Raw genomic sequence first — 27,267 nt, forward strand, 5'->3', positions numbered from 1 at the left:
AATGTAAAATGCATATACAATCAACAGTGTAATGTTTAGATTGTGTCCGGTGAACCCTTGTGACCACAATTTTGGTATGATAATTTTCCTATAATTACCAAACTGTTCCCACGAAATTGCTGCCTTCCTTAGGCATACGTTTCTCATTTTTATTCTGTAGGAAACATTTCAATTTAGCCCTATCCATTCAAGTCAATTCACACAAGCGTAAAGGGTTAATTAAACATTACATTTAAGTTCTGTAGAGTTTAAATTTATTCCAACGGAGGACTCCTCCTTCAGACGAGTGGCGGACATGGTGGACGGTGGCTTCAGAGCCTCTCATTGTCCAATGCATAACATCCTCAATCTCGTGTTTATATACTGTACATACAGTACGTTGCTCCCGCGCTGCCTCAGCCCAGATCGCACTCAACCAGCAGAGGGAGCAAACACGCAGCCGCCAGCAGGAGAGGAGGAGGAGAGGTTGTGAGACACGTTCTCCACATGTTGGAGCCAGTGGCAAAACTAGAGTTTTATACATGGGGTGGCCAAGGCTACTTCAGGGGGCCCATAGACCATGACAGAAAATGTGTGTGTAACCCTAACCTGGCATCTAAGGAGCATGAATGAATCCTATGATTGCTGAATTAGAGGTAGAAGTGATAATTCACTTAACCCGGAGTTCTTCAAAATGTGGCAGATACTGTAGTGTGGTCCAAAAGGTTTACTTCACTAGAATTCTTTAACATACTATGAATAGTCATTGTCTCTACCTCGGAACTGCAGCTCAATGTCTTACTCACGTACTGGAGAGACTTGGGTCACTAATTTCATGAATATATCATCTGGGTTTATAAAATGTTGAACATCCAAAATATTTTCAGAAAATAAAGCTCAAGCACCAAAGAGAAGGTAACATTTGTGTGTTACATAAATTGCATAGTTTATTTACAACAACAAAAAACACTGCAATTTGACATACCTGGTATCAAGCAGAAATGGACTTGAAAAATTATTTGGGAGCCCATCAATATTACAGACTTACATATTTATGTTCATAGATATTATGTTAACTAATAGCTAAGAAAAGTTTTGGAATCGGCCTAATCAAGACCGAATAACATCTGTGTGACATGATACCCTTTGGATTTATGATTTTAGAATGTCAGTGTTCTAGCTAGTACACAGTGCAGGTTTTAATCATGACCAGAGGGACTGCCTAAGTGCCAAATTAGTGAGTGAGAACTGGCTAAATGTTTCACAAACTCATCCATGTCGAGAGAGCGTGCCTTCCTTGACGCAACACTGAGAATTCGAGGTGACTTAACCTGTCATCAACCTTTGCTGTCCTAAGGTGGGTTTTAATCCGTTTTAAAGCTGAGAAGCTTCTCTCGCAAGAAGCACTGCTGACTGGTGTAACAACAGAAATCTTGCAATGTCGAAATAGCTCATGGAAGACCTCTTTATAAGGTCCTAGAAACACAACAAAGTCAAGGAGAGGAGAAGGTCTGTCCCTTCCACTTTTCTCTCTTGTATCAAGAGGCCGCTTGGTTTGATGAACCGCATGTTTGAGGTCCTCTAAATCTGACTCAAAGGCAAACAGAGGCTCCTCATTCAAGAATGTTGTACTCTTTGGGTTGAGAGACTGGACCCCTTTGCATTATCTCGCAATTCTGCTTTGAAAAACAATTCTGCAGCTCAGCTGTGAGACTGTCAAGCACCAGATAAAAGATAGCTATTCGGAAGCTCTCACCATCACTTTGGTCACTATTTTTCTGTCCTACAGTGCTCATCATCAATGAGTCGTGAAATTTTAACCTTGTTTTAGGCTGTATTTTACACAAAGTTTGTACACTTATTTTGCAGTGCTCTGCAACCTCTTTCCATAGTTCTCCAAAGTCACCCTCTGTAGTCCTGTAATGTGTCTGTAAGGGCACCTACTAGATCCACAGCCCTTGCTAGGTCAAGAGAGCTTGATTGGAGCATGTCAGAAAGACATTTGGCATCACCAAGCACTTTATAAAAGGTAACCAAAAGCCCTATGAAATGTCAATCTGAAAAAGAAGGCCCCTTGCCTCCACTGATCTATCACTACTATTTTCAAGTGTGATATCCTGTAGCACTCTCAGAACTGCTGGAAGCCTGTCCCTCAGATTACGGCATGTGATGTATCTGCATGCCCACCTTACATCTGTAAGTCTCTGTCGTTCCCTGGGCTGCTGCTGTGGCTACAGCTCTTTTTGAACTGCAAGCCACTTGAGAGGAACGTACGAGCCAGATAGAAAGTTATAAAACTTCTGCAGGAGAGCAAAAAAGTGAACTGCCTCGGGCAATGTGCGTTACAGCGCACATACAATTTTTAATCCGAACAGACACACCAGAATGCTTTCCGCTCATGACGGATGCACCGTCATAGCCTTGCCCAACAAGATTATTTCTGTAGTCCAGAACATGTTTTTCAAGGCAATCAATTATAATTTTTGTGAGACCTGCTGTATCTAAGCTTTCAGCTGACTGAAAGTGTAAAACGCTATCGTGAATGGCCCGTTGTAATAGTACCTCACAACTAAAGACATTTGTTATTTTTTTCTTTAAATCTCTGGTTTCATCTGTAATTACACTAAAAACGTATCTTTCTTTTACCCATCTTATTATTTCACTTTGTACCATCTCAGCTAAGCCCTCAAGAATTTTGTTCTGGATTTGGTGGCTCGTGTACTTAGCATTGCCACATGCATTCATCCCTTTCTCTATGAGAGGGTCATGCTTTGCGAAGTCTTCTAAGTGTACATTTTTTTTACCCTGGTTGTGAGAGTCATCAGACTCTCGATGACCTCTCTGCGCTATATTTTGCTGCTGGTGAGTCTCTGATCCACCTCTACGCAGACGACACCATTCTGTATACTTCTGGCCCTTCTTTGGACACTGTGTTAACAACCCTCCAGGCAAGCTTCAATGCCATACAACTTTCCTTCCGTGGCCTCCAATTGCTCTTAAATACAAGTAAAACTAAATACATGCTCTTCAACCGATCGCTGCCTGCACCTGCCCGCCTGTCCAACATCACTACTCTGGACGGCTCTGACTTAGAATACGTGGACAACTACAAATAACTAGGTGTCTGGTTAGACTGTAAACTCTCCTTCCAGACCCACATCAAACATCTCCAATCCAAAGTTAAATCTAGAATTGGCTTCCTATTTCGCAACAAAGCATCCTTCACTTATGCTGCCAAACATACCCTTGTAAAACTGACCATCCTACCAATCCTCGACTTCGGCGATGTCATTTACAAAATAGCCTCCAATACCCTACTCAACAAATTGGATGCAGTCTATCACAGTGCAATCCGTTTTGTCACCAAAGCCCTATATACTACCCACCATTGCGACCTGTACACTCTCGTTGGCTGGCCCTCGCTTCATACTCGTCGCCAAACCCACTGGCTCCATGTCATCTACAAGACCCTGCTAGGTAAAGTCCCCCCTTATCTCAGCTCACTGGTCACCATAGCATCACCCAACTGTAGCACGCGCTCCAGCAGGTATATCTCTCTGGTCACCCCCAAAACCAATTCTTTCTTTGGCCGCCTCTCCTTCCAGTTCTGTGCTGCCAATGACTGGAACGAACTGCAAAAATCACTGAAGCTGGAGACTCTTATCTCCCTCACTAGCTTTAAGCACCAACTGTCAGAACAGCTCACAGATTACTGCACCTGTACATAGCCCACCTATAATTTAGCCAAACAACTACCTCTTTCCCTACTGTATTTATTTTTCTCCTTTGCACCCCATTATTTTTATTTCTACTTTGCACATTCTTCCACTGCAAATCTACAATTCCAGTGTTTTACTTGCTATATTGTATTTACTTTGCCACCATGGCCTTTTTTTGCCTTACCTCCCTTATCTCACCTCATTTGCTCACATCATATATAGACTTGTTTATACTGCATTATTGACTGTATGTTTGTTTTACTCCATGTGTAACTCTGTGTCGTTGTATGTGTCGAACTGCTTTGCTTTATCTTGGCCAGGTCGCAATTGTAAATGAGAACTTGTTCTCAACTTGCCTACCTGGTTAAATAAAGGTGAAAGAAATAAAAATACTTTTTTTTGAGTGGCAGTTAATAGGAGCACATCTGTAATTGTTTTAATGTAAGTACAGTTTTCCTCCACTTTCTTTTTCCGGTCCTCATTTATGACGTCTAGCATTAATGAGTTGCTGTCAATAGCCCTTTAATGCTGATTCCAAGCATACACAGCATTGATATGATGCTCTGCCTTCGAATGGAGCTTAAACCCAGAATCTTCAAATAGCGCCTTTTTCCAGTTACAATAACCCGACAGTGATGTGAAGGCAGATTCAGGTCTATTGGGCAGAGAAAAATGCATACAGGCGAAACAATAAGTCAAATCTTGATTTACAGAATATTCAAGCCATGAATTGTCCTTATTCCAGGAGATGTTGAAAGCCCTTTTCTGAGAACCATGCCGAGTTCTGGGAAATGTTTTCAAACACGGCTGGTACAGGACCCTCTTCTCTGGATCTTCAAAACGTCTGAAATACACGTTAAATGTGTCATATATCCACGGAAATGTATCATTAAGGCATCCACAAGATTAGATAATAACAGCTGCTAACTAAAATGTGTAGTTTAAAGTATAGGCCTTGGCCTACCATTGTGTCCTTTTGGAACAGAAGTCTGATATATCTCCCTTTCTTTTCATGTTTAATTGACCCCATACAAAAAATAAGACATCTAAGCATCCAATTACCCACATTTTTGTCTAATCTCAATCTTAATTACAAATCCCCATTATCATAGCTGTACCTTAAAATCAACTACCAGCCAACTGTAAGTTACTAGTCAGATCATGGCTAGCCCTACTCTGCAGTAAGTAAATTAGCTAGCTATACTTTCTTACACCTTCACAATAGCAAACAGGCTATCTGCAAATTGTGGTCATCTTTTGAGTAACGTTAACAGATTGATGATAATAACAAATTGTTCGTTTTGAGTTCAAGTACGAAAATCTAACGGAGTTAGTGGATTTCAAATTGCTGAATGTTAACTTGCTGAATACTGACAGCTGTAGCCTAATGTTACTGGTTACCCCACATGAGCTAAACACTGCACTGTGTTTCCGTGTATTACTAGCACAGATGAAAAACTTAAGGTTAGGCTAAATTGGGAACCGATCTCTCTTATCTGGTTAACTGTCTGTTAATAGAGCCAAATGTCATTGGGAACCGATCTCTCTTATCTGGTTAACTGTCTGTTAATGGAGCCAAATGTCTAACGTTAACTTACACAGCGAATCAACTTTCGTAAATGTTGTTCAGGAAACCTAAACCCGATGCTAAAACCTTAAAACTTACTTTAAATATGATGCTTTCGCCAATCGCGAAAAGAGCTCGTGGAACTGTGGAAATACTCTTTCTTCTTCTTCTGTGCCCTTCTTATTCGTCTCTATCTCGCAACCAACATTAACATTCTCTCTTCCTCGTCCTCGATTTGAAAAACTGCGCCGCCGAACATAAAAAAAAATGCTTCTTTCAACAAGAGGTGAAGTGAGAGGTCAATCAGCATCAAACTGCCAGGGGTGGCCAATCAGATGTTAGGGATGCCACCCCGGACACCCATCTGGCTCCTTTATTTAATGGGAGAAGCATTAAATCATTTGAACAAATGTCAAATAAAATACAATTTTATTGGTCACACATATGGTTAGCAGATGTTATTGCGAGACTAGCGAAATGCTTGTGCTTCTAGTTCCGACAGTACAGTAATATCAAACAAGTAGTCTAACAATTCCACAACAACTACCTAATACACACAAATCCAAGTAAGGAGGGAATAAGAATATATACATAGAAATATATGGATGTGTGTGTTGTATTCGGCTCAGGTTATAGTTTGCACCCCAAATGTCACCGTATTCCCTTTATACTGTATAATGCACTATTTTAAATGAGGAGAGAACCTCCAGAAACGGTTATTTTGTGTTACTGTGTGTGTGTGTGTGTGTGAGTGTGAGTGTGAGTGTGTGTGTGTGTGTGTGTGTGTGTGTGTGTGTGTGTGTGTGTCAGTGGCGGTTGGTGCTGTTTAAGAGGAGGGAGGATGATTTTCATGAGCATAGCCTTATTTCCATTACAGCATATTGGATGATCAGGGTTGGGAAGTAAAGGATTATAAAAAAACGGCAACTGTAATCTGTTACGTTACCAGCAAAAAAAATATTGTAATCAGATTACAGATACTTTTGAAAAACTAGAAGTTTACTTCGAGGATTACTTTGAATATCACTTCTCTGTTTTCTCAATGACATTCAAATCAGCATTGAAAAAAGGCGCAAATGTAAGTTTGTTCCACCTGAGCGAGTCTGACCACAAGTCAGAGACCACTATGATGACACACCAAATGTGTTTGATGGATCGTGGGAAAAGAGCAGGAATAGGCTTTTTTTGTAGGCTGCAGTCCAAACTATGTCTTCCAATGGTGCGACTGCTGTCGGCATCCAAAGATGATCCAATTTGAATAAACGCTTGAAGGTAAGGATGACAACAGTGGTGTAGTCTACGGCGATACAGATATCACTTATTATTGATATCTACATCGCGCATTGATGTGAATCACACTGCTGCTCTCTCATTTAGCTATTTGCGCCTTACGGATTGTGTTTGTTGTGGATGGCTGTTCACAAATATAAATGTGTACTTGAACCCAAAAATGGTTGAATTCAAGAAGTTTAAGATGCTTGTCAATCATTGTTTTTGAAACTAGTGGACAGCCAGTGGGAAATGCGCTCTTGCAACAGCTGCATGGTGTGGATCCCAGCCTATGGAATAAAAGTGGGGCTTTTATTGCTCAATCTAATTCATGCTGATATATTTTTTTAAATCCATAGGCCTAATGGACACATTCTCATACTCACACACTTTTGATAGACTTAAAGGGGCAATCTGTAGTTACTACATCCATTTTTGGACTTATAACCTCTTATAACCTCCACTTGGCAGTGGAGACATGCCGTGCAGCAGAGCTTACTGATATACGGATAAGGTCCATGGAGCTAGAAAGGCAACATATGGACAATGTCAATGCTACATTCAGGCAGCCAGTAAATAAATTCCCCTTTGCCACAGCTAATGCTAATAATACAGCCAACTCTGCAGTAGACAACCCCAATACATGCCGATATTGTGGCATTTCTCATGGACAAGGAAAAGAACACTGCCCAGCCTATGGAAAAATATGCAAATCCTGTGGTACAGCTAATCACTTTGCAAAGGTCTGCATGAAAAGCAAGAGAAAGGAGGGTAAAGTGCACTCCATGGAAACAAACACAGATGAAGGGAACGGCAGCACAGAGGATGCATATGCTAGCGAGTGCATAGGACAAAAGTGGTTTGTCACTCTGCTACTTCATAATAAACCACAGCAATGCCAGCTAGATTCAGGGGCCACATGCAACGTTATGAGCCTTAAAGACAAAAGGAGGCTCGCGCCCAGAGACAAACTCACACAGAGTAGCACCAAGCTGAAACTGTATTCAGGCCAGTTCATGACGTCTTTAGGCCTGTTTGTGACAGTGTTTTACGTGGCCAGAAACACACCCTTGAGTTTGAAATAGTTCAGGCTAGTCAACAGCCGTTACTGTCAGGTTCTACATGCGAGCGCCTTGGGCTTATTAACTTCACCATCCCAGCTGATCTTAACATTATAGACAAAGTCCAGGCTGGGCCCCTGAGCAAGGAGACACTCCTAAACAAGTACCATGATGTCTTCAACGCACCGGTCGCGTCAGTTCCCGGGGAAGTCCACTTTGAGTTGGACGCAGCAATCCAGCCTGTCCAGTGTGCACCCCGCAATGTACCAGTGGCCATGAAAGCAGCTACGAAGGCTCAGCTTGACAAATACGAAGCAGATGGCCACATCATATCCGTCACCGAGCCTACAGACTGGATAAGTAATATGGTTATCGTCAAAAAACCAGACAAGCTACGGATATGCATTGATCCTAAACACCTCAACCGGGCTCTGCGACGTTCACATTACATTATGCCCACGTTGGAGGATGTTCTTTACAAGCTTCCAAAGGCCAGAGTCTTCATGCTCGTGGATGCCAGAGATGCCTTCCTGCAGTGCAAGCTCGACGAGCCCAGCAGCTACATGACCACCTTTTGGACACCCTGGGGCAGGAAGAGGTGGTTGAAACTTCCGTTTGGTGTCTCCGTGGCTCCAGAGGTGTATCAGCGGAAACAGCATGAGCTGTTGATGGGACTCAGTGGCGTGGAACCCATAGCAGATGACATCCTCATAGTGGGCTGTGGGGACAGTGATGAGGAGGCAGAATGTGACCATGACGCCAAGCTGCTGGCCCTGATGGTCAGATGCAGACAGGTCAAGCTAAGGCTAAGCATAAAAAAGCTTCAGTTTAAAGTGCCAGAGGTCCGCTTTCATGGGCACATCTTGTCCTCCACCGGATTGAAGGTGGATCCTGAAAAAGTGAAGGCTGTCTTGGAAATGCCCCACCCATCTGACGTGAAGGCAGTGCAGCGCTTCGTCGGATTCGTCACCTACCTGGCCAAATTCCTACCGCGGCTCTCTGAAGTGTGTGAGCCACTAAGGAGGCTCATGGTCAAGGACACCATCCGGCATTGGCTCCCAAAACATGACGCAGCGGTGAGGGAAATAAAACAACTGGTCACCCAGACACCTGTACTGCGATACTACAATGTGTCAAAACCTGTCACGATTCAGAGTGACTCAAGCCAGTATGGACTTGGCTGTTGCCTCATGCAGGAGGACCAGCCTGTGGCATTCGCCTCTAGGGCACTCACCCCAACAGAGCAGAACTATGCCCAGATAGAGAAGGAGTGCCTCAACATTGTGTTTGCATGCCAACGCATCCACCACTACCGTACAGGTAGGTCGCGTTGGGCGCGACAATATTACAGCAGAGACAGATCACAAGCCCCTTATTGCTATATTCAGCAAGCCTCTTCTGAATGCCCCAAAACGACTGCAGAGCATGCTACTGGCCCTACAAAACTACAACCTCAAGGTGGTGTATAAGCCAGGGCCAGAGATGTATGTGAGTGACACGCTCAGCAGGGCTACTGCATCAGGCACTCACACACGCTCCATGCATGAACAACACGCAGTGGGCAGCTTACAAACAGAGCAAGTGGATGTGGAACACATCAACCAGGCTGACTACCTCAATGTTACGGACCAGCTCCTTTTACAAATCAGACAGCACACAGACAGGGACGAGGAACTCCAGGCATTGAGGTCTGTGATTCTGATGGGCTGGCCCGACTGCAGGGAAGAAACTGCTTTAGGCGTCAGAGAATATTGGCCAGTCAAAGAGGAGCTCAGTGTTCAAAACGGAGTAATTTCAAGTGTCAGAGAGTCGTTATTCCCCGGTCTCTGCGCCCTGAGATGTTGGCGCTCGTGCACTCAAGTCACATAGGAGGTGAGGCCTGTTACAGACAAGCACGTGACACACTGTATTGGCCAGGAATGCAGAGTGAAATCAAAAACTATGTCAGTAAATGCACAATCTGCAATGAATATGCCATTGAGCAACAGAGAGAGACGATGATGTCCCACGAGCTACCGATGCGCCCCTGGCAGATAGTAAGTCTAGATCTCTTCCAGCACAGTGGCAAAGACTTTCTGCTGGTAGTCGATCATTACTCAGACTTTTGGGAGATTGACCTCCTCCCCGACCTCTCAGCAGAGACAACGATCAAACGCTGCAAGGCTCAGTTTACCCCCTATGGCCAGCCAGATAGGGTAATTTCAGACAATGGACCCTAATTCTCCGGAGTTGAGTTCCGAAAATTTGCTGCAGGATGGGAATTTGAGCACGTCACTTCATCACCACGACACCCAGAAGCTAATGGGAAGGCGGAGTCCGCAGTAAAAATCGCAAAGAACCTCTGCAAAAGGGCTCTGCGAGAGGGCAAAGATGCCTGGAAAGCAATCCTGCAGTGGCGCAATACCCCAACAGAAGGCATGGATAGCAGCCCGGCACAGCGCCTCATGGCATGGCGCTTAAAAGCAGCTCTGCTAGTAGCCAGCACTCTCCTGGAGCCATGTGTGGTGACAGACGTGCTGGTGAAGCTACGTCACAGAAGAGAGGTCTCCAAGTTCATCTACGACAAATCAGCAAAAGACTTACCTGAGCTCAGGGTGGGTGAAACGGTGCGAATGAAGCCACTACCAGGGGACCGGACAGGCCTCTGGAGACTCGGATCCTGTGTACAGAAAGTGGCACCACGCTCCTACTTGGTCGAAGTGAATGGATCACTGTACCGTCGTAACAGGGTTGACCTTCGGATTGCTGAGCCAGCACCTACTCAGAACCCCGATGGCCAAAGGGTCGCATGACAAAAGACAGAACCCCTGCAAGTCACATGGGGCCTGAGGCACTGGGCGAAGAGCCAGGGGATCACAGGTCGGCCGCTCCCTCGCCCATCAATTCTCCCCTTAGACATGCCTGTGCAGGAACCCGCAGTCCTCGCAGACAAGCCTCCTGTCTTTTCACGCTGCGGGCGTCTGTCCCAGCCACCAAAAAGACTTAATCTGTAGGTTTCCCATCAGGGATTGTTGACAGACAGAGATAAAAGTGAAGAGAATATCAAAATGTGTTGTTATTACCTGAAACAAATAAAAAATAAAATACTAAACTGTTCATGTTGGAAATTGTTACTAGGTTTGTTTTGTTAGTAAATTGACACCTCTTGTCCTATTTTATTAAATGGAAGATGTTATGGGTGTAAGATGGCACAGTGATGCCATCTGTTGGTAAATGTTAATTACTGCAACTCTTGTGTTTTGTGAGATACCCGGATGTGTTGTGGTGTACTGAACAAGACTGGTTACTCGCATCAATGCCTCTGTCTCGTCATTTAACATTCAAACAATAGCCACCTAGCTAACATGGCGTCCCTCTATTTTGGCAGGGTGTTTGAGTAGGCTAAACTAGCTAGCTGCATTTGCTAGCTAAGTAAGTGAAACTGAAAAAAATGACAACCTCTCTCTCTAACTGTTCAACTATTGTCTTTCTCTCTCTTTGAGTCAACTACTCACCCCATTTTATGCCCTGCTGTGCTAGCTAGCTGTAGTTTATGCTTTCAGTACTAGATTAATTCTCTGATCCTTTGATTGGTTGGACAACATGTCAGTTCAAGAGCTCTGATAGGTTGGAGGACGTCTTCCAGAAGTTGTCATAAGTATTGTGCAAGTCTATGGAAGGGGGTGAGAACCATGAGCCTCCTAGGTTTAGATTTGAAGTCAATGTACCCAGAGGAGGTCAGAAGCTAGCAGTAAAAATTGGACATTGTACAAATTGGAGGATTCAGAGAGCGAAGCAATGACCCATCATAATTGTACAACATTGAGGAGTCATGAAGTTGATATTGTGTATTATTAGACCAGCCACACCCTAGAGTATGAGTAGTTCTGGATTTGTGCTACTTTTTCAGCAATTTTGGGAGGTCCACAGCTTCCATGGAAGAACAATTAAGACACAATGGTGTTTTTAGTCAGATTACAGTGTGGAAATTCTTACTATAATGTAATAACTATTCTTACTATATAATGTTTGAAATAATAATTTATCCAATTGATTTACATGTTGCATGTTGACAAATTAGAGAGAATGTTATATCATATAAGATGTGATTGAGTATGTACGACAGATACTGTATAGGAACCTAAACCACCATAGACTGTGTTTTGGCAGTGCTAATTTGGAGGCTGGACTCATTGTCAGGAAGTGGACCTGTCATTCCGATTTCTTGCCGTGTCCTTGTTAGCTAGCTAGCAATAACCAATGTGTACCATCTGGAAAGATGATTTAAATAGTGCCTAAGCGCGACTTTATAATACATTTGCACTCACCCCTTGTTGGTAACTTAATAGCAACAGCTAGCTATGTTACGAGTTGGAAGAGCAGTGGCCTGGTAAGTGGGGTAATAATATTTCCAAAAGCTCAACCTTTAGCGCCAGCTGGCTAGTTTAGCTAGCTAGGCTATATCGAGCTAGTTAGCAATGCTGACCACAATACTATCTAGACAAGTTAAACAATTATACATAGATAGACGTTTTCAAACTGCAATAGTTGATGGCAGTGATGGCAGTACAACTTCTAATGAAATGACTGGCTAACTTTGCTAGATAACGTTAGTTGGCTAGAGCCGGTAGCTGCTGATTACGAAAAGGTTGTTATTCCTCTGTTGATGGTCAGGAAGCTGGTTAACTGGCCATTCGGTAGTTACGTTGTAAAACAAATGCCAATCACTGACAAGCGGCTTGCTCGTAAATAGTTTTCCAACTAGCTAGCTAACGTTGGATGGGGGTGTGTGCTGGCCATCTGCAAAACAAAAGCAAAGGCTGACATTCTGGTAGCCAGTTAACGTTAGCCAGTTAACGCAGTCAACTAAATTAGCTAGCTAACGTTACTGTAGTATTTTTAGGTAACTAACGTTACTGTAGTGTATTTAGCCAGGCAGGTGTTCAGCTAGCTTTCATTTTTTTTTTCGCTTTCTTTCAATCAACACTGTCATGCTATTGTTCATCATCATGTTGTAATGTACAGTTATAATTCATCTTTCAACTAATCACACCAAACTGATGTCTGCAGAAGGTAGTGTTGAATTTACTTGTGGGTCTTAATCCCTGACTCGTTTTCTCTGTCTTGTCAGCGTGGCCTGCAAGAACCTGGTCTCCAAGAACATGGGGGTGAGGTTCAGGATGCCCTTGCAGAAGCTGCACCCGCTGTCCCGTGCCATCCACCACCGGTACAACGCCAGTGCCAACGCCCAGCGCCCCCCGCACTGTTCGGCAGCCCGCCACTTCACCTCCATGTCCCGGCTGCCCATGCGGCCTCCCAAGCCTCCCCCAGGCGGCCATGGTGGCTGGCGCTACCAGCAGCACCGCAATTTCTGGATGCTGCGCCTAGCCTCTAGGCTGCTCAAGCTCCGGTACATCGTGCTGGGCTCGGCAGTGGGAGGCGGGTACACCGCCAAAAAGGTACCGCACATTTGAGGTGGAGGAGAGAGAGTTGAATGTTAAGGGAATGTATCCTAGACACAGATTTTCCACTGAAAGTGCTTTGTAGTCCAGGACTAGGCTTAATCTGTGCCTGGGTTTCTGTCCCATAATTTTGATAGAGAATCTGTTTAAAATCTAGATAGTGGTTGACACTCTGACACTAATTGGCTTTACCTGCTTGGTAAGAGCTTTGAGAATAACAAACACATAGATATAGTGGTTTATTACCGTTCACAGGATCAAGTGATATTGGATTTGAATGCTGCTTTTGTAATCCTAATGTATGAGTCCACCTACTGTTCTTAACATCCAGTGAAACCGAGGTTAATTGCTCTACAGTTGACTGCTGCTCTGCTTGGGTGTATGTTTATTCAGGTCACGTGACGCGCTAGGCTGCCAGCATAATGAGATGCCCTTACGAGCGTGTTATCTCAAACCCATTTCACTATATGCACCAGGTTAATATATGATTCTGTTGAAGTTTAGCTTGTGTAGGCTAGATGTCCAGACTCCGTCACGCCTCTATTTTTAACCCAGACTCTTTCAAGACAGAAGAAAGGAAGGGACCTTTTAAAGACTTAACCCTTTCCTGTCACTTAGAATGTGAAATATGCCCTATTAAATACCATGGCATTGTTGAATACTTGTTTCTGATTGGCTTGAAGGGCATTCTAGAGCGTGCATTATTTAAGGGATAGTCTACGAATGCATAGAGCCCCAAGTTGATTAATAATCAACAGAGCTCAGAGTTGATTATTCCTTTTATACCATGGTTATAATTGAACAGTGTGTGTTCAACATCCAGTGAAAAAGCAGCTCAATCAGAACATGTAAGATAGCCATTGAATTCTATTGTGCAGGTATACTGTGCGTTATCGGGAAATAATGCACACTCAAGAATGCCCTTCAAGCCAATCAGAAATGAGTGTTCCATTGTATAATTCCCTATAATGCACGGTATAAGTCAATGGCTATGAAGTTCATTCTTACATGTTCTATGTTTGAGCTGCTTTTGAAAGCAAAAGCTGATTTTGAAGATATTATTGACATTGTTGAATTAGATTTTCATAATAGCAATATAGGACTAATGGTTTGGTTAGCTAAGCTAGCAAGTCTATTTGTTTGGTTACCAGGGCAACTACTGTAGCTACCTAGTAGGGGTGTGCTGATCTCATCGTAATCGTATCGGTTTTATCACATTTGATACTTGTGATCGTATTTACTTGTGATCAGAGAACACGGAAGTGCGCTTTAAATGCCTGTAAAACATGAACAGTACAAAAAGTATCTATTAATGCACCATCATTCAGAGCACATCTCCGAGCACATCGTCGTGTTCCTTCACTCATTTGCACACATTGTTCAAAGTTAAATGACCCCGACGGATGAAAATGTACATGATTTTCATAGTCCTATTCAATTATCAACAGAATAGGCTATTCACCTAATGCATGGCTGGCTGGCTACTACTGCCTGCATTTATCCCAGACACAGGTTTAGATGAAGGTAGTCTAATTCGTTTGTCCCATTTTTATTGTTTCACTTTCAAGAGGAGCAAATAATTTTTCCTCCCGACACTTATGCCACAACATTTGTCCAATCAAAACAAGCTATCTACATTTGTCATTTTATTTTCTAATGATCTGTCGCTCTGTAAACGTGCCCGGGCAAGAATAAATAATAGCAAGCAAGCATGGCTTGTATCTCATCATCAGCAATTGAATAAAGTTGACAGAAAATAACTAGATTGAGCAACAGTGACTAGCTCCAGAGATGCCTGCCTGTCTGGGGGAAATGAGAGCATCTTGTTCTAATCCAATCATTGCAGCAGGCTCAACAGATACCCCGCCTGTTTCATTATAGAAAGAACTCGCCAATAGCACTTCATACTGTATCAGTGAGAGAGAGACATGGGTGCTGGCACCTGAAAATAACTTTATTTAAATCACGGATAATTACAAAAAGAAACTTGCGTCATAATTGTATTCAGAAAATGCTCCATATCAGTTATGATACTTGTTTTGTCCGAGTACTCTGCACAGCCCTACTATCTAGTAAACCTGCTGGCTACTTCGGTGAATGTTGAACACGTTTCTATGTGCAAATGTGTTGAATTTAGGGCTGGCTCAATTACTCTATAACCGTGTAACCGATAGTTATGGATGAAAATAAAATAATTCTTAAACGGTTATCACACATTTTTGGAACGAATAGATGCTTGAAGACAGGACGGCCGGGCATTCGTTCACTTGAGTCTGTTTCTGCCGTAACATGAACTCTTAGCAACGTGATAACTTCCTGCTTTGCTGCTATGCAGGAAACTTGCAATGGTCGCCAGTCCACCCATTATGCCACCATTGGCTTGAACGGGGTACGCCCATTCCATTCAATCTATTTCTATAGCTTCACATCCATTGTTTTTTTTTTGCTGCTAACAGTTAATACGGTGACCGTGGTCTTTTGGTTGGCCAGTTACCATCATCCACAATTCCATGACCGTCACAGCCGTAGTTAGATTATAGTCGCGGGATAATCAACTCGGAAAAGATCTCTGGAAAATAATGCCACGCCGTGGAAGTGCCACTCCGCTAGAACACATACCCCTTACTTATTGTCTCCAAACCCATCCCTTGAAATGTTGTTCTTGTTAGTCTTTAATGGAGGTTTTTTGTTGTTGTCCCATTATCACATGTTGAATTGTAAATTGACCATATGATTGAAATGCCACTTATGTTCTGTTTTTCCAGACCTATGAGGAGTGGAAGGATATGCTGCCCGATATGAGTGCATACAATTGGGTAATACCTGATTTTGTCTGGGAGCTGAGTGATCAAATTGACCTAGGTAGGTGTGTCCCCTGTATGCCACAAAATGCCTCGTTAGAAGTCAGTGAACTTGAAAGTGTTAAACACCTTGTCATGTTGGTTTATTCTCTGTCAGTCAGTGCAGTGTGTGGTTGTTCAGATGTGAATTGTAAAACATTTTAATAAGCATTCAGACTGAGCCATTGCTATTTTTCTCTTAAACTGGAATCCTTGTTGGTGAAACTGCCATGTCCGTTTTGCGATATTTCAACAACGAAGGAGTTGCTGCAAACAACAAACACTGTTTTTTCACCCCCCTCTGATATCATTGCATGCGTGATAGAACAGTTTTTCGATGGGCAACGCTCCCCAGCTCTGCTTTGTAAACAAAACAATAACAATGGCCGTGGGGCGGACAGTGGCGCTGTTTCCCCTAATGTGGATTCCATCTTTAAGGCTGCTTATTTAGTTTGGTTCATTTAAGTCTGATGCAAGGAGCACAACATTTGTTCAAATGGTCAACTCCACTAACCATATCTCACTTTTCTACACACAGATAAACTAACCAAAATTCTGCCTGAGTTAGAGGAGATTGCCAAGCTCCTACCCGAGTTACCTGACTTTGATAAGATAGGAGAGAACTTCACCTTCCTGAAGAGCATACTCTCCACTGGTGAGTACACAGTCTTGTCAGATAAAAAAAAAAAAAAATTGCCATTTTATGCTTCAATATGCCCATGTTGGACGTTAATCAACTATTTTTGCATAGGATTAGATTTTTTTTATAGATCTTAGGTGAAGTGGCAAAACGTTTTGAGCTTTATGAATCCAGAATAGCTATAGCACCTGCCCCAAGTGGTAGAAAGTCACACTCCACGTCATTGGTTATCTGAATTTGAAGTGGGCTTCTTTTGTCAATCCTTGTCTAATCACTCCTGCATTACCTACTGTTGCAATCTACTTTCCAGCAATCAGTTAAATGTTTTATTTTCGCCAATTTACGGTGCCAGTTCCAGCCACTTTTCACTTTCCTGCCTCTTATCTGGGCTTTTGCATCATTGATGTCCTTGTGAAGTGTATCTAACACCACAATTGGGCTGCCTTGTGTTGAAATAGTGCCGCTCAATATGCTGCTTGCTGGAAGTCCAGAGGAAGTGAGGAGAGAGAGGACACACTCTAGGGTGTATTCACTAGGAAGCAAATGGGCTGAAATGGGAGGGGGAAACTTACCTGAATTTGTCCAATAAGAAACTGTTGTCTTCGTTGCTAAATGTTTTCCCTTGCAGAACATTTTGCTACGGCGTGCACTACTGAATACACCTCGAGAGCTATGGAGAAATTTCCACCCGTCTCTATGATTGACATTTTTCAAAGCATACTATAATTATGTACTGACGGCAGCTGTTTTTATAGGCTAAGTCACAGATTTTGGAATTTTGAGTACTAGAATGGACAGGAACCTTCTTCTGCTGGGCTAAAGCTCAGCCATTTTGGTCAGGGAGTTGGTCATCCATGATCTTCCAGTGCTGTGATAAGATATTGTGTAAAGTAATTTATTTTTTATGTGTCCGAACTGTATATTTGTTACCTAGGGAGCCAGACAGTTTTTTTTAGAGGAATGATTCCATAAATGTTTCAAATGAACAGCCAACATTCCATTCAAATAATGCAGTCAATCCACAGCCAGACACTGGCTGAGATCAGTTGATGTTACGACTTAGACAAATTGTAAATGCAACGACTACTGCTATTGTTTTCCAAGAAAACAAAAAATGGAGGCATTTATGGTCCGTTTACATATATTTTAGAAGCTATTTATACATCAAATTTGTATGAAACCCATATAGATTGCATTTATAATATTATGTCAATATTATATATAATATTATATGACAATATTTTAGGTAGACAGTTGTATTACAACATTTCTGATATCACATGCCTTTTATTGTCCTGTAAAAAGAGGGATTTGGCCTCTACTGCCGTTCAGTCCAATTATTAGACTAGTTTGGATTTCTCCCTGACTAATATGGCTTCCATTTTCACCCCATTCTGGAACTTTGAGGGTTTATGACATTGCCCCTCGAGTAATTTAATAGGATCTCTATGGGCTAAGTATAATTTCCAAAGTAACTGGGTCTAATTTAGGTCAATATTAGTAATTTGACAATGTTACTATTGTATGCATGTGATGAGCATAAGTGAACAGTACCAATCCATTGATTTCACACAGTCAAATTAGGCCAATCGATTAGTTATCCTGTATAATGAGTAGTATCACAATTGCGTGCCCAGATTGCAAAAGTCGCCTCTGGACTTGCAGGCCGCAGCCACAACAACAAGCTCACATTCTGGCAGCAGGGCCTTGCCACATGTGTCCAGCAGTGACCCTGCTCTGACCCCTTTTTGCTTCAGTCTTTTGATTTTTTTGTTGTGTTCTTCCTCCCCACCCCCCTCCCCCTCCGCATTCTTCACAGGTGTGAGTGTGGGTAGTGAAGGAGCTTCTGGTCTGCGTCTGTTGTTAGGTGTGTACACCCCACACTCAGCCCCTCCACTCTCTTCCCTGGTGCTGTTTGAATACCCAACGTTGGTGTGTGTGTGTGCAGCAGCACCCTTGCAGACGTGGTTAACAGGGGTTTGGAGCCAAAGACGATGTCAAGTGTTCCTGGATTGGCACCTCCTAACTCAACACGATTGGCTTTACTTATTTACCAACTGATTTATTTGTCCAATAGAGCATCACAGTGGAAATGTCATAATACCCTTAAAACCTAGCAGTTAAACCATACGTTTATCCCATTGGGGATTTTAAGACTTAAAATAAGCACTGTGTTTCGTGTCGGTTTACCCTGGTGGTGTGTTTTGATAACCATGTACATCTCTCTCGGACAAGGTGACTTTTATCAATATATTCTGCTCTATTTATTCTCAGATTTGAAAATGCTAATTATCTATTTAAAACTTGCACAGAATTGTCAATTTAAAGAAATGTATCCAATTTATTCATTGCTACGTTTAGCTAACATTAGATAGTTAATCCAGAGATTCTTACCTTTGCTTCGATTCGGCAGTCTCGTCCAGATCATGATGGTATTTGTAGTTCTTTATGATAGCCACGTTAGAAGCAAATAAGCGTCTCATTTTCTTGCTGGAAAATACAAGTGAATATATTGATAAAAGTCACCTGTTCCTTGAGAGACTTACACGATTATCAAAACGTTACCCCAGGATAAGCCTACACGAAACACAGCCATTATTTTAAGTGTTTCTAAAATCACCAATGGGGGGAAAATGAACGGTGGAAAAACAATTGGAACCATTTCCCTGTTTGAATGCTAGGTTTTATGGGTATTATGACTCATTCTGTGGTACTCTATGCTGCTGTCTGAGACACCAATGACAAATTATTAATGGAAGGATTTGTCTTTTGGGTGTCCATAGTACCAGAGTGTGCTTTGATTGACACACAGGCTTTAATTGATGCAGAGGATTTAACCTTTTGATATTGATATCAAAAGGGTGCAGAGAAGGACATTTTGTGTACTGTCCCATTGTGTAATTGAATTCCTCTAAAAACACAATTCCTCAAACTGAATTGGACAAACTTGGAATTAATTGAATTGGATATGATAATGAGGATCTTTATCCTTCTGGTCTACAGTGCTCTTAACAACAGATACAGTCTGTTTGTTTTGCATAGTCTCCTCTTCTCCCTTGTCATGCAGTTTAGTCTGACTGTGGCTTTTGTCTGTTCTGCTTGTGTGTTTCTGTATTTTGACTTTCAAGTTCCTCCTCTCTCTCTGGCTTCCCTGGGCTCTCCCCCCTCCTGTACTTACATTATGGGATCCCTTATCCTTGGCTGAGAGGGCTCTCCTTGTCTGCTGGTAGCTGATGCTTCTCAGATGTTTGGAAGAAGCGCAGTGTCTTTGATGGATGCAAACACCTCGAACCACATCCCTCCCTCTTCTTTGACTTGCTAAAACAATGGGTGTATTCCTTTCATGTCCCAAGTGGTTCCCTATGTAGTGCACTACTTTAGACATGGGCCCATGCGGCTCTTTTCAAAAGTAGGGCACTATATAAGGAATAGAGTTCCATTTGGGACGCAGTCCTGTACGGTATGTGCAAGGCTTGTTATTGACAGGGCTTTCATTGGCTGGACGAGAGATTGTTGTTCCATGACACTCAAGGGCAGTTATTAAGCGATAAGGCCCGTGGGGGTTTGGTTTATGGCCTACACACCACGACGAACGGCTGTTCTAAAGCACGACGCAACACGGAGTGCCTGGATACAGCCCTTAGCTGTGGTGTATTGGCAATATACCACAAACACCTGAGGTTCCTTATTGCTGATAAGGCAACTGGTTACCAAAGTAATTAGAGCAGGACAAATTATCACGGCTTTCAGCCAATCAGCAAATTCTATTGTGAGCAATATTTTCCAAACATTTGAGATTCTGTCACATGGGACCGGGTGCTTCTTCTGATCTGGGGCATAGATAAAGGCCTCTCTAATGTTGGGCATGCCATTACTTTTGACTCATTATTACTTACTGCTAATAAACTATTAAAGATAATGTATTATCATGTGTGGGTAACCTTGTGTTTGTCAAGTGTTATAATTGACTGTTTTGTTGTCTCCTAGCAGAAGCCCCTGGGGACACTCCAGTGAAAGCAGCCACAGAGGTCCCGGTCACCGCCACACCGGAGGCCAGCGACAAACAGTTCAAGAAGGCAAGCATGCTCTGCACTGCCTTACTAGCTTACCCTCACTCCCTGTGACATATAGCTGTGTCTCATTGTGGAAAGAAACTGCTGCTTGTTGAGTTTGCAGTTTGGGGCAATTCCATTTCAGCTCCAGGCAATTTGGGAAATGAAGTGAGATTCAGTTCTTGAGTTGAAAACTACTAGAGGTAAAGGGCAGTATTCAGGTTGTTAACTGAATTTCTGCTTATTTTTACTGGAATTGACCCCCATTCTGGCTGCCTGTTTATGGATAAGTGGTTTTTAATATTGTATGTTGTTGACCATTGAAAATAGCAGAGATTTGTACTCTGTACAACTGAGGTTCGTATACCAGCTTTTATTTTGTCACATGTACAAAATTATATTTTTTCCTGCTAGGGAATGCAGGTATGTTTTTTTTGTTGTTGTGTTACCATTTGTGACATGGAGGTGATCATTAAGTCCTCAATCTTACAGAGTAATTACATCATGGCTAGAAAATCATATGGGCTATATGCACTTATGCTGATATTTGCCCTTGCTTCCCCCCCCTCATGCTCCTCTGTGTTGTTTTTCCAGAAGTCTCATGCTGCATTCAGGAGATGATACTCTTTAGCTTCTGAACAGTACTTTTGTATCTTCCTCTGTTTCATTCCCGTTGTCTTCACATACTGCCCATTTTATATTGTTCCTCTGCTCCCAAGGGGCTCTTCTGCTGTTGTCCTCAAGTTCAATGGAATAGTCCCGCTTTTAATGTTTTCACGCTGTTCAACCCTAGTGACTTTCATATGTTAAAAGAGTGACCTATTGTAGAACAATAGGCTGAATATTAGACAATCTATGGCATCCATATACCTCTACCCTGCTTTTAATCAAAAGCAGTGGTCCCAACATGATTTAAAAAAATAAATATATACATTGTCATAGACCAACTTAGGGACCGTTGGGCTTGAGCTTAGCTCCTCTCCCACTGGACGGCATCACGCTTTCTGCTCCATCCTTGACAGATCACTCATTGCTAGAATTCCTGGTTAGCGGATTCACAGATTTCCTGCTTATTCCCTCCTGATTCCAGCAATATTCCAAATGGGATTTCTGGAAAACCTGAGAAATTTGCAACCCTATTCCCAGTGCAGCTTGCTTCGCTAATCATCAGGCTAATTTTAGCAGAGAATATCCTTTTCAATATAATTACATGTGTTGAATATCAGCCACATTTTAAATAGCTTACCCGCTTTCAATTATGTATCCAGTACATCTACACATGGGCTTTTTTTCTTCAAGACCTCAATCCACGATTTCTTGAGTGTTCATTTGTCATATCTACATTGCCTCGCCTAGCATAATCATTCTTTAAGTTGCAGGGTATCAGTTGTGTTTTGGTATGACTAAAAAAGCCATAGTGATGGAAGACTGCTAAGAAACCATTACTCTACAGAATCCTTCCCTGTGTGCCACTGGCTGAGGGACACTGGTTGGGATATCAGTTGCTTCGTCCGCGTTCAGATCTCCAGACTGGCAAGTCTGTTCTGGAGTCTCTTTGACAGAGAAAAACTGACTTTGTTGGGTACCGATGATGTTGGCAAGATCTAGGAGCTAGACGTCGATTCAGTTTACCCACAAGCTTTGACAGAATGGTGACCATCGATGATGATGGGCATAGGCTAGGCATAGATCGACATTGGGTTGTCTAGCTGTAGGTCAGCCCTGGCTCCAGCTTAGTTGGTTGGTCAGTGGGTTGCTGGACTGACGGGTACAGTAGGTTGTGTTGACGGCTGTGTTGCTCCTGCCTCTCTCTCACTGTGACGTCCCTCAGGGTCTGCTCGGCGAGCTCATTCTCATTCAACAGCAGATCCAGCAGGCCGAGGAGGAGGTCCGGCGGGCCGCCGCATCCAAAAACGCACGGCCAAGCCCAGATCCCGCCCCCAGCCCACCCCCACGCCCGCGCCTGATACCCGAGCCAATGCCAACCACCACCCCGAACCCCAGTCCCAGCCCCCCTCAGCAGAAACGCAAGGTGAAGGTCCTACCCCCCCCCCCCCCCCCCCCCCCCCCCTCCCACCACCCAGCTCTCATCTGTAGAAGCCCCCTTCAGAACGTAAACAGTAGAACTGCCCACAAAACCACCCGCCCTCCTCAGGATGGACAAACCCCCTGCCGTTTAAATTCACACGAATGGAGATTTGCTGAGTAATTTAATATGGAATGCTGTTTATGAGATTGGTGGATGAAATTCCTATGATCCTATACCGTTTGGATTTGCCTCATTTAGCAACCCTAGAGCTCCTTCCTAGCTCACTATCCTATGTGAAGTGGACAAGAAGGCACTGTGGTGCACTTTATTGTATCTCTAGTCATTGTTGATTTAAACTGCAGTCTTTTTATAGCTTCGGCTATATGCTACAAGCAACGAATTGTACTGTGCATTGTTACTTTCTGATCGCTGAGTACAATGCAATGATATTAGCAAATATTCAATTAACAGCATCTTTTGTATCACTTTGCAAATTTCTGGTCAGCTTTGAATTCATTCTGGTCTAGCTGCTTTTGTCTTATTAAGTTAGTTTGCATATGCTATTTAGCCTATATACAGTTCCTTGTAAAAGTATTTACCCCCTTGGCGTTTTTGCTATTTTGTTTCATTACAACCTGTAATTTAAATGGATTTTTATTTGAAATTCATGTAATGGACATACACAAAATAGTCCAAATTGGTGAAGTGAAATGGAAAAAAATTACTTGTTTCCTAAAACAATAAATGTAAAACAGAAAAGTGGTGCGTGCATATGTATTCACCCCCTTTGCTATGAATCCCCTAAATAAGATCTGGTGCAACCAGTTACCTTCAGAAGTCACATAATTAGTTAGATTGCACACAGGTGGACTTGATTTCAGTATCACATGATCTCAGTATCGATACACCTGTTCTGAAAGGCTCCAGAGTCTGCAACACCACTAAGCAAGTGGCACCACCAAGCAAGTGGCACCATGAAGCCCAAGGAGCTCTCCAAACAAGTCAGGGACAAAGTTGTGGAGAAATACAGATTTGGGTTATAAAAAAAAAATATCAGAAACTTTGAACATCCCAAGGAGCACCATTAAATCTATTATGAAAGAATATGGCACCGCAACAAACCTGCCAAGAGAGTGCCGCCCACCACAACTCACGGACCAGGCAAGGAGGGCATTAATCAGAGAGGCATCAAAGAGACCAAAGATAACCTGCAAAGCTCCACAGCGGAGATTGGAGTATTTGTCCATAGGACCACTTTAAGCCGTACACTTCACAGAGCTGGAAGGAAGAGTGGCTAGAAAAAAGCCATTGCTAAAAGAAAACAATAAGCAAACACGTTTGGGATTCGCCAAAAGGCATGTGGGAGACTCCCCAAACATATGGATGAAGGTACTTTGGTTAGATAAGACTAAAATGTAGCTTTTTGGCCATTAAGGAAAATGTCTATGTCTGGTGCAAACCCAACACCTCTCATCACCCCGAGATCCCATCCCCACAGTGAAGCGTGGTGGCAGCATCATGTTTTATATCGGCATGGACTGGGAAACTGGTCAGAATTGAAGGAATGATGGATGGTGCTAGATACAGGGAAATGATTGTGTGAAACCTGTTTCAGTCTTCCAGAGATTTGAGACTGGGAAAGAGGGTCACCTTCCAGCAGGACAGTGACCATAAGCATACTGCTAAAGCAACACTTGCGTGGTTTAAGGGGAAACGTTTAAATGTCTTGGAATGGCCTAGTCAAAGCCCAGTCCTCAATCCAATTGAGAATCTATGGTATGGCTTAAGATTTCTGTACACCAGCGGAACCCATCCAACTTGAAGGAGCTGGAGCAATTTTGCCTTGAATAATGGGCAAAGATCCCAGTGGCTAGATGTGCCAAGCTTATAGAGACATACCCCAAGAGACTTGCAGCTGTAATTCCTGCAAAAGGTGGTTCTACAAAGTATTGACTTTGGGGGGTGAATACTTATGCACGCTCAAGTTTTCTGTTTTTTTTTGGTCCTATTTCTTGTTTGTTTCAAAATTAAAAATATATTTTACATCTTCAAAGTGGTAGGCATGTTGTGTAATCAAAATCTACAAACCCCCTAAAAATCGACTTTAATTCCAGGTTGTAAGGCAACAAAATAGGAAAAATGCCAGGGGGGTGAATACTTTCACCAGGCACTGTAGGCTGCATTGCAGTAGCACACATCTCGCTTTATTCAACCTACCTAAACATACTACCCCGTCATCCCCCGCAAACTTCCCATTAGTGTGAGCAGACATTGGAAAACATCATCCATCCACATGGTGTCCCTCAGGGCAGTGTGCTGTGACCGCTATGTTGTGCCACTGGTGGGATGGCATGTCTGATGCCTGGAAATCTGAATCACCTGTCACCAGTTCAGATCGGCAGTAACACAGCCTAGGCTCCCTATCTCATGCAAGCCGCTGGACTACGGCCAATGGTCCTCCCGTAACACTTCACTAACGTACGGACAACCTACACTGCATGGAGTGGAGGGACATACCGCTGCATGGTGTGCTGTGCACTTCTGGAATTATCCTAAATGTCAGTTATACAGTGAAATCTATCTAATTGGGTATAGGCCTATATCAGGATGTAGGAATCAGTACTAGATCTTTCTTCTTAGTCCACTAATCAGATTAACTGCTATAGCCTATTATCACGACATTGCAATTTGCACGTAGTTAGCACAATCACCTTTGCTATAGCCCCTTTCTCTCATCTATCAGTGTGTGTACTGTACTTGTTTGTGTGTGTGTTTAATCTGTTGTCCCTTCTTGCTGTCCCAATCCATCCGCTCACTGGTGCTCTGTCTCCTTCTGTCTCTGCTTTGTGATCTCCACCTCTCAAAAATGAATTGCAGGTGTGGAACTCTTTAATCTGGGGAGGGGCTGCTCAAATCATGAAAAATCATGTTTGATCATGCTGTAATAATCTTGATAATGATCTCTTGATTGATGATTGGTATAATTCAGACGTCTTTTCCAGGGCCTGATTTTACTTTTTTTTTGCACTATGATTTACTGTATTACATGTTAAGACCAAACAAATGACTTCAACCTGGACTGGAATCAGTTTTCCCCCCTTTTTTTCTATTAACTTGGCTTTCCTCCGCTGCGGTGCCCACTGGTCTGTGTAATGTAACGTGCACGTTAGCTGTCTGATGATGCTAGTGGTCTCAGTGGGTTTGGAGTGGCTCACAGTGGGTGATGGGTTAAATGTCCCAGACATGTGAGAGAGAGGGTTAATGAACTTGCTCTCTGTCTCCAGTCTTCAGACAAGGAGAAGGTGGACCAGCTGCAAGAGGAACTGCTCCGAACTCAGGTACAGCCCAATATGGTCCGTATCCTTCCTTGTTTTAATATACCCCAAGTTTTTATACCACATAATAAAAATCCGGGTTAACTGATTGCAAAATAGCTGGGAAGAGATTTCCGATGTAACGATTCCATGGCACATTGTGTGTGTGTGAACTGATACACAAAACAACGCTTGATTCAACACTTCAAGTTTTTCAGTTTAAATTATTATCAGAATTTCTTGCCACCAACAGAATGGTATATACACCCACCAGACAGTTTATTAGGTACACCAACCCGTTCACGAAAATGGAGTCACGTGGCCGTGGCTTGCTAAACAAAGCAGGCAGACAGGCATCAACGCGTTCAGTTACCGTTCAATGTATTGTAAGAATGGGCCAAATGAGTGACCTAAACGACATTGAGCGTCGTATGATCGTCGGTGCCAGGCACACTGGATCCAGTATCAAATGGATGGGCCAATAAAATAAATACATCCGGTTTACTTTGGTAAATGGACTGAATGGTCCAGATATTTCCTTTAATAGACTCTACTTGTAAGGTACCACATTCACCTTGTAAAGTCAGGTTTAGAAAAATCCAGTTTACTTTGACAAATGGACTGAGCGAGGATTTGTTGTTAAAGCTTGAACTTCTTTCTCTCTTGCACGTAGATGAAGTACCAGCGCATGCTGGAGAGACTGGAGAAGGAGAACAAGGACCTGAGGAAAGTGGTGCTGCAGAAAGACGAGAAGGGCATCCACCAGAGGAAGATCAAGGTGTGTGTGAGTCACGCACACCACACACACTCTTACACAGTCATGCACATACACACACCAGTGTTCTGCATGGTAGTACAAGTTAATCAATGAGTTTGTTTCAAAACACTGTCTCCTGAAGAAATAGACTCAATCTCCCATCAGGCATTACCCTAAAGTATTTTTCTATCTGTGTTCCTTCTACAGAAGTCTCTGATTGACATGTACTCTGAGGTCCTGGACATCCTCTCAGATTTTGACTCCAACTACAACACCCAGGATCACCTACCCAGGGTAAAGATAAATCAAAGGGTCATGGCTGTCTGGAAATGCAATCAAATTAAGGAGACATTCTTTTTTTATGTTCATGTTTCTTTAGTAGATCCCATAAATATTGGGGCCATACTTAGCAACAGAAGTAACCATTTTAAATTGAAATAGTTTCCTTCAGCTCAAAATGTGTATTAGCCAATTACATTAAATTGATTTATGACAGAACGCTAAATTGGAGCTGGTCCCATTAGATAAGATGGCACACATTATCCCTATGCTAACCTCACCAGGTGGCTGTGATTATATCCTGGAACAAATTCTTCATC

The 27,267-nt window shown here is 42.8% G+C and overlaps 1 protein-coding gene and 1 long non-coding RNA gene across 16 annotated transcripts in view; one reads left to right on the forward strand and one right to left on the reverse strand.

Moving 5' to 3' along the window:
* Positions 1–903: 903 nt before the first annotated feature.
* On the reverse strand, positions 904–5,750 carry LOC149983516 (uncharacterized). The gene is made up of 2 exons (XR_016496439.1): positions 5,365–5,750; positions 904–4,542 (listed from the first exon to the last, which is right to left on the reverse strand). It is a non-coding gene; the product is annotated as an uncharacterized LOC149983516 (long non-coding RNA).
* Positions 5,751–10,191: 4,441 nt separating this feature from the next.
* LOC110524027 (OPA1 mitochondrial dynamin like GTPase) overlaps positions 10,192–27,267 on the forward strand; it is a 59,765-nt gene continuing 42,689 nt past the window's right edge. The window contains exons 1-10 of one of the 15 annotated variants that reach the window (XM_090235179.1): positions 10,192–11,964; positions 12,706–13,033; positions 15,802–15,898; positions 16,415–16,531; positions 18,336–18,383; positions 20,504–20,592; positions 22,400–22,600; positions 25,882–25,935; positions 26,585–26,695; positions 26,876–26,962. In XM_090235179.1, coding sequence (XP_090091305.1) covers positions 11,936–11,964; positions 12,706–13,033; positions 15,802–15,898; positions 16,415–16,531; positions 18,336–18,383; positions 20,504–20,592; positions 22,400–22,600; positions 25,882–25,935; positions 26,585–26,695; positions 26,876–26,962 — 1,161 coding nt within the window. In that variant the 5' untranslated portion in view covers positions 10,192–11,935. The remainder of the gene's footprint in view (positions 11,965–12,705; positions 13,034–15,801; positions 15,899–16,414; positions 16,532–18,335; positions 18,384–20,503; positions 20,593–22,399; positions 22,601–25,881; positions 25,936–26,584; positions 26,696–26,875; positions 26,963–27,267) is intronic. The other 14 variants (XM_090235180.1, XM_036977817.2, XM_036977818.2 and 11 more) reach the window with 14 other exon arrangements.

Source organism: Oncorhynchus mykiss, chromosome 5 (assembly GCF_057628025.1).
Source record: "Oncorhynchus mykiss isolate SJ-2025 chromosome 5, ASM5762802v1, whole genome shotgun sequence".
In the NCBI taxonomy this organism is placed as follows: domain Eukaryota; kingdom Metazoa; phylum Chordata; class Actinopteri; order Salmoniformes; family Salmonidae; genus Oncorhynchus; species Oncorhynchus mykiss.